General features: G+C 42.2%; 2 protein-coding genes across 4 annotated transcripts in view; both read left to right on the top strand.

Moving 5' to 3' along the window:
- Positions 1–5192, top strand: part of ZNF281 (zinc finger protein 281) — a 65927-nt gene extending 60735 nt beyond the window's left edge. Inside the window, exons 3-4 of one of the 2 annotated variants that reach the window (XM_084778738.1) lie at positions 10–200; positions 421–5192. In XM_084778738.1, the coding sequence (XP_084634864.1) occupies positions 10–200; positions 421–3101 (2872 nt within the window). In that variant the 3' untranslated portion in view covers positions 3102–5192. Of the gene's footprint in view, positions 1–9; positions 201–416 lie in introns of those variants that run through there. The other variant, XM_084778739.1, reaches the window with a different exon arrangement.
- LOC311595866 (protein FAM50A-like) overlaps positions 89–7580 on the top strand; it is a 49860-nt gene continuing 42368 nt past the window's right edge. Inside the window, exon 1 of one of the 2 annotated variants that reach the window (XM_084778907.1) lies at positions 89–200. The gene's annotated coding sequence lies outside the window, so the exon portion shown is untranslated. The remainder of the gene's footprint in view (positions 201–7580) is intronic. The other variant, XM_084778908.1, reaches the window with a different exon arrangement.

Below are 7580 nucleotides of genomic sequence, written 5' to 3'. Positions count from 1 at the left end.
GATTGACAGGCCGGCGAGGCGGAAACTGCGACGCAGGCGCACTGAGCCCGCAGAGCTCCCCTCTGGTCCGGTCGAGGAGTTCCCGGCAGACACCGCGCCGCGGCTGCGCAGAAGCGGAGAGGCTTTTAATTCCATTGTGGAGAGGACGGCGTTATTTTTATTAACTGGAGGCGACGGCGGCTGCGGCGGCGGCGGAACCCGTAAGTGTGGCCGGCGGGCCAGGGCGGGCGCGGGGGCGGTCAGGAAGGCCGCGGGGCCGAGCGCGCCGGGCTGGAGGCGGCGGGGCTGCGGACGGGCGCCGGGCGCGGTGAGGACTGGGCGGCGGCGCGGCGGGTCCCATACGCTGCGGTGGTCCCGGCCCGGGGCCCGGCCCTACCGCCGTTCCCCCTCTTCCCTCCTCTCCCTCCTTTCCGCAGCCAGGCCTCCTCCGGGGTATGAAAATCGGCAGCGGGTTCCTCAGCGGCGGCGGCGGTCCCGGCAGTAGCGGTGGTAGCGGCTCCGGCGGCAGCTCCGGCAGCGGCGGCGGCAGGAGAGCAGAGATGGAGCCCACCTTTCCCCAGAGTATGGTTATGTTCAACCACCGGCTCCCCCCGGTCACCAGCTTCACCCGGCCGGCGGGGACGGCCGCCCCTCCCCCGCAGTGCGTGTTATCCTCCTCTACCTCCGCAGCCCCGGCCGCTGAGCCCCCCCCTCCGCCAGCCCCGGACATGACTTTCAAGAAGGAGCCGGCGGCGTCAGCCGCGGCCTTCCCTTCGCAGAGGACCTCCTGGGGATTCTTGCAGTCCTTGGTGAGCATCAAGCAGGAGAAACCTGCGGATCCCGAGGAGCAGCAGTCCCACCACCACCATCACCACCACCACTATGGGGGGCTGTTCGCAGGGGCTGAAGAGAGATCACCAGGCCTAGGAGGAGGGGAAGGGGGGAGCCACGGCGTCATCCAAGACCTCAGTATTCTCCACCAGCACGTCCAGCAGCAACCAGCCCAGCACCATCGCGATGTATTATTGAGCAGTGGTAGCCGGACTGATGACCATGGCAACGAGGAGCCAAAGCAGGACACTAACGTCAAAAAGGCAAAGAGGCCAAAGCCAGAATCTCAGGGAATCAAAGCCAAGAGGAAGCCAAGTGCATCTTCCAAACCTTTGGTTGGAGATGGAGAAGGTGCCGTCCTGTCCCCAAGTCAGAAACCTCATATCTGTGATCACTGTAGTGCTGCTTTCCGGAGCTCCTATCACCTGCGGAGACATGTCCTCATTCACACAGGAGAAAGACCTTTCCAGTGCAGCCAGTGCAGTATGGGTTTCATTCAGAAATACCTACTGCAGAGACACGAGAAAATTCACAGTAGGGAGAAGCCCTTCGGATGTGATCAGTGCAGCATGAAGTTTATTCAGAAGTACCATATGGAGAGACACAAGAGGACACATAGTGGAGAAAAGCCATATAAGTGTGACACTTGCCAACAGTATTTTTCAAGGACTGACAGATTGTTGAAGCACAGGCGCACGTGTGGTGAAGCCATAGCAAAAGGAGCCGCTAGTGCAGAACCTGGGTCATCGAACCATAACAATATGGGTAATCTGGCTGTGTTGTCTCAGGGAAATACAAGTTCTTCAAGGAGAAAATCGAAGTCAAAAAGCATAGCGCTTGAGAATAAGGAACACAAGACTGGCAAAACAAATGAATCACAAATGACAAACAATATAAACATGCAGAGTTACTCAGTAGAAATGCCTACTGTGTCTACCAGTGGGGGCATAATTGGCACTGGGATAGATGAACTGCAGAAAAGGGTGCCAAAATTGATCTTTAAGAAAGGAAGCAGAAAGAATACAGATAAAAGCTACCTTAACTTTGTGTCACCGTTACCAGACGTAGTTGGGCAGAAATCCTTGTCTGGTAAACCAAGTGGCTCACTTGGCATTGTATCGAATAATAGTGTGGAGACCATTAGTCTTCTCCAAAGTACGAGTGGCAAACAAGGTCAGATTAGCAGTAATTATGATGATGCCATGCAGTTTTCAAAGAAGAGAAGATACTTACCAACTGCCAGCAGCAACAGTGCCTTTTCTATAAATGTAGGACACATGGTCTCCCAGCCGTCAGTCATTCAGTCTGCAGGTGTCAGTGTTTTGGACAATGAGGCGCCATTGTCACTTATTGACTCCTCAGCTCTAAATGCTGATATTAAGTCTTGTCATGACAAGTCTGGAATTCCTGATGAGGTTTTACAGAGTATTTTGGATCAGTACTCCAGCAAATCAGAAGCGCAGAAGGAGGATCCTTTCAACCTAACAGAGCCACGAGTGGATTTACACACCTCAGGAGAGCACTCAGAATTGGTTCAAGAAGAAAATTTGAGCCCAGGCACCCAGACACCTTCAAATGATAAAACAAGCATGTTGCAAGAATACTCCAAATACCTCCAACAGGCTTTTGAAAAATCCACTAATGCAGGTTTTACTCTTGGACACGGTTTCCAGTTTGTCAGTTTGTCTTCACCTCTCCACAACCACACTTTGTTTCCAGAAAAACAGGTATACACTACATCTCCTTTGGAGTGTGGTTTTGGCCAATCTGTTACCTCAGTGTTGCCATCTTCATTGCCAAAGCCTCCTTTTGGGATGTTGTTTGGATCTCAGCCAGGTCTTTATTTATCTGCTTTGGATGCTACACATCAGCAGTTGACACCTTCCCAGGAGCTGGATGATCTGATAGATTCTCAGAAGAACTTAGAGACATCATCAGCCTTCCAGTCCTCATCTCAGAAACTGACTAGCCAGAAGGAACAACAGAAAAATTTAGAGTCCTCAACAAGCTTTCAGATTCCATCTCAGGAGTTAGCTAGCCAGATTGATCCTCAGAAAGACATAGAGCCTAGAACAACGTACCAGATTGAGAACTTTGCACAAGCATTCGGTTCTCAGTTTAAGTCGGGCAGCAGGGTGCCAATGACCTTTATCACTAACTCTAATGGAGAAGTGGACCATAGAGTAAGGACTTCAGTGTCAGATTTCTCAGGGTATACAAATATGATGTCTGATGTAAGTGAGCCATGTAGTACAAGAGTAAAGACCCCCACCAGCCAGAGTTACAGGTAAGGTCTCAAGAGTGACCAGGCTGGGAGTCTTGTAATGTAATTTGTTTTATTTTGAGAACACTGCCATTGGAATGTTTCTACACGATCCTATTAAGAATAATGTAATGCCCTTTCAATGCAACTTTTCATATTTAGTTTATTTTGTTAGTGTGATTTTAGCTCTGTTTGTATTATTTTTAATCAAAATCAATAGATTAAAAATAGTTTGACATTCAAAGTGACAATGTTTAGCAATCAAATTTACATGTATAGATTGTCAGGGAGTAGCCCAAAAGTTTTAAATGCAAAAAAAACACAAAAACAACAAAAAAACAAAAAAACACAACAAAACTACAGGAAAAAAAAAGAGAAAAGAGAAAAGAAAAAAAAAAAGAAACTTTGTTGCTAGGATTAAGGTTATTCTAATTGCTTTACTCTCAGGAAAGTGTAATAACGCATGGGAATTCTGTACGTTATCACCGTAATGGAATATCCAATTTACAAATAGTATGATACACATTTCATTGTTTAAGTTAAGGGATCTTAAACATTTCAGATTGCTCTTTCTGGGCTGATAGAATATACATTTCGTCATTTAAGTAAGGGATCGAAAACATTTCAAGTGCTATCTCCGTCTGGGCTGATCCAAAATTCTGAGATTGTTGGCTACCTATATTTTGTTGCAGCTTTTAAATGTACTCCAAACTTCCAAACCCACATTCATTCCAGCTTGGTAGAACAAATATCTTGGATCTTTGATCAAAGCCTGGAATGATAGCTTTAATAAAAGAAAGAGGGGGGGAACAAAGCACCCTCTTTACCCAACTGTAACAAGGCTGTAATTCCATTAAGTGATTCTGTGAATGTCTACCTAGTACAGTGTTAAAGCCCAAGTGGTTGGTTGGTTTCAGTATTAGAAAGTAAGTTCAATTCACATAATCCATTGAAATTTGGGGTATGCATTATTCATGGCCTAAAAACATTCTGTGACTTATGCTATCACGTACCACCTTCACTTCTGGTTTTGGTACTTGTTCCTACTTCCTCTTAAAGTCCTGGGCCTTCTTGTTCCTTCTCCCTGTCTGATGGTTTCCATAGTAGAGTGACTTATCATCCAGTAGATAACTGATTATGCATTTTATGTCTTAACGGCATTCAGATACTAAACAATAGGATAAACATCCCTGACCTTCACTTTTTTTTTTAAACAAAGCTAATACAGATTTCCATGTACAAGCCATAGATGTCAAAGGATTGTGATCCCACCTGGTGGCATAGCTTGTATAGCAGATAAGAGTGTGTGTTTAGTAATGACATCAGAGCTCTTTGTGAAATTGCAGCCTTTAATGTACATTTTGAAGGGGTGTTTTAGTCAGTATTGTACAGGGATCTTGTAAAGTCATCAAAACTTGCTATGAATGCTAATTGCCATTTGAAGCTACTGATAGGCAGTGGCTCTGCTCTAAACCACTTTTTAGCAATTGTATTTTTTTCCTGATTATATTTTTTAATGTACTTTGATGTTTATGCTGATGAGTTTTTTTTTTTATGTACTTTTGGTGATGTTTCAGTCTTATGAACTCTTCTGACGTCAGAAAAGTACCACTGGTTGTTTGCAGTCTCATTGTGTAATCAGCCTACCACAGGCTTCCATGTATAATAAAGTAATTAATATTGTGCAAGTGTAAAACACTTCTGTTATAAAAGCAGTGTTTGGAAAATAAGAAATTATTAAAAATGGTTACAAAATACTAGTTAATTCCCTTTTCCCACCTTCCTCCCTTTAGCTTTAGTTAGCTAAAGGGTACCAACTTGTCATTGAAAGATTTTTAGAAACTGTGTTTAATTCTTTTAATACACTCAGTACTAAAATATCTATATGTCTTATTAAGTGCAGTAAGTTCTATTTGGTACAGAGACAAGTGTGATCAAAGATGGAGAGGACCTTTATCCCTGTATCTCTTACGCTGTATGATTTCTCTCTCTCTCCTCTTTTGTTTTATACAGGTTTTGAATTTCTTTAACTTTTATTGTGTGTACTGAATACTACATATGTATTATTCTGATTGTTTGCTCTAGTTTACTACCAATAAAAGTCCTGTTAATCACAAAATTTGAAGAAAGGAGATATCACTTAGTCATATTTTTCAGTTTTCTGTGGATTACATTTTCATAAAATACATTAATGCTATAGTTTGTAATTTATTGTATTTTTAATGTATTTTTGTCTTCCTAGGTTTATATGAAAATGCATTGACTTGTTTAAGGTGAACAATAATATAAAGACTAGAAATATAATGTAAATTACATTATGTTAAAACTAGGCTAACCATCCTAAATATTAGGGAGATTATTTATTGAGGCTTTATTTAAGATCATACTGAAATATTTTGGCTTAAGGTGTTAGATCCTTTTGCCTCAAAGGGTTATAATAAAATTACAGAATGATGGATTAAAATGGTGTTGAGCATTTTTAGTAAGAACAAAGGAAGCTAAATTGCAGTTAAATGTTAAGAAATTGAGGTCCTAGGTATTAGAAGGAAAGGTGAGATTATAATATAGAAGCTTCAGTAAAGGTGTTTGAAGTAAACACTAACTGTAAAAGACGAAAAGAGGCTGACCACGATGGCACATGCACTGGGGAGGCAGAGACAGGTGAATCTCTTTGATTAGACTGGTCTACAGAGTGAGTTTCGGGCCAGCTGAGGCTCAGTGGGACCTTGTCTAAGAGAAAAAGTTAACCATCTCTTTGAGGTTAATGGTACAACTTTTGGTGGATTAGTAAAGATATTAAAGGACAGAATGCCCTTGTGTGTATATGTGTAAGGATGCATAAGCATGGGCCTGTTCACTTAGAGGGTAGGATAGTCTGTTTTGCCATGGTTACTGCCACAGTTGGTGGTTTCTCGGAGTCAAGAGCTAAAGGGAAGTTTCATTCAGTCCACCATGACTCCAGTTACTTGATGCCCCGAACAGCTTGTTTTCCCCAGGTTAGCTCAAACAGATAAGAACTTTCAAAATCCCACTTGCCTACCCCTTTGCTTTCCTTTTATGGAATGTATATGAATTTGATCGTTTTTAAGACATTAGAGTATGGGTTGTAAATATAGATAGCTCAGCTGATGCAGTGTTTGCCCAGCATGCACCAGGCCTCTGGGTTGGTTCCATCTCTAGCACCTAGTACACCAGCTCGTCTGCACTCCTGTAATAAGCACTGAGCAGGGGTGGGGCAGCCGGATCACAAGTTAAGGGTCATCTCTGGCTACAGATGAGGAGGTTTGAGACTAGCCCGAGCTATGTGAGACTCTGTCTCGTAAAGAAAAGAGGCATTAGCTGTGAAGTAGTGAGCCATGCTGTGGGTCTTTGTTGCACTACATAAATTCAGGAGAGCTACTGATTTTTAGCAATTATTGATCAGTAGTTTGTGAGGTAATTTCATTAGAACAGAATAATGTGTTTAAATTTTTTAAGTATTGCAAACATACAAATGTCTACCTCAGATTTCATGTATTGCACTAATTAGACAAAAGTTCTTGTCTATCTTAATATTGTTTTCATTCCTAATAATCAGCATTTTATAATTCTCATTCATTTAGTGACCTTAAAGCCTAGCTGGGTGACAGTTTGAGCAGCTAACCTCATGAAGACATGTATAGCCCTTAGCCTATAAATTCATAGGTTCTTGTTAACAGAAGAACTTCCTTTAAGAGAGAAGGGAAATTTTTCAACTAAGAACTATTTTTAGAGTAAAATATAACTAAAGGCTATCATTTTCTGAGTTTACTGGTCTTCATGTTTTCTCTTGATACATAATGATAGGATTTGGTTCTCACAACACTGTGGGACTGCCAGTGCTGCGATAGGGTGGGTCCCAGCTGCTGGAGGTGGTTGCAGCGGCGTCATGTAGCTCTCCTTATTTTGGGGAGAAGGATCTGGGCAGTTGGTTATCTGTGGACCTTCTGAGATGCTAGAGTTTCTGATGGGTTTTGAGGGAAATTATGTTTTTTTTTCTATATATCTTTAATTTATTTTAGAATGAACAGCATTAAAGATAGCACCTTGGAATTCTCTTGTCTCGTCCTTGATTAAAAAAAAAAAACCTAAAGAATTTGAGCCTACTTAGTTTTAATGAAGTTATTATTACCTTTATTAGGATACACACTTTTAAATTTCTTCTTGGTTTTTTTATTTTGCTTAAATAATATTTAAGTAACTGGTTTGTGTAAGTTCTAAGTTTTTAAATATATAATTTATGCAGCAAAATACTAACAGTTCCTCTGGGCATAGACTGGTAGAGCCCACAGTTGGTAGGGCCAGTACCTCTCTAAATGTGCAATTGCACATAATTTACAAGTCAGTCAACAAGCATATATCGTACTTACGGGCATCTATTAAGAATCTTCCCTAGAAAATGCCTATATACTGAAGTTTTATTGTACAAATTAAAAAATGCCTGAAATGTATCCAGTACAGATTTCTTCATCTGCAGCTTATTCATCAC

Source organism: Acomys minous (genome assembly GCF_964271855.1).
Source record: "Acomys minous genome assembly, chromosome: 1".
Classification (NCBI taxonomy): domain Eukaryota; kingdom Metazoa; phylum Chordata; class Mammalia; order Rodentia; family Muridae; genus Acomys; species Acomys minous.
The sequence above is the reverse complement of the archived record's forward strand: the minus strand, read 5'-3'. Positions and strand labels throughout refer to the sequence as shown.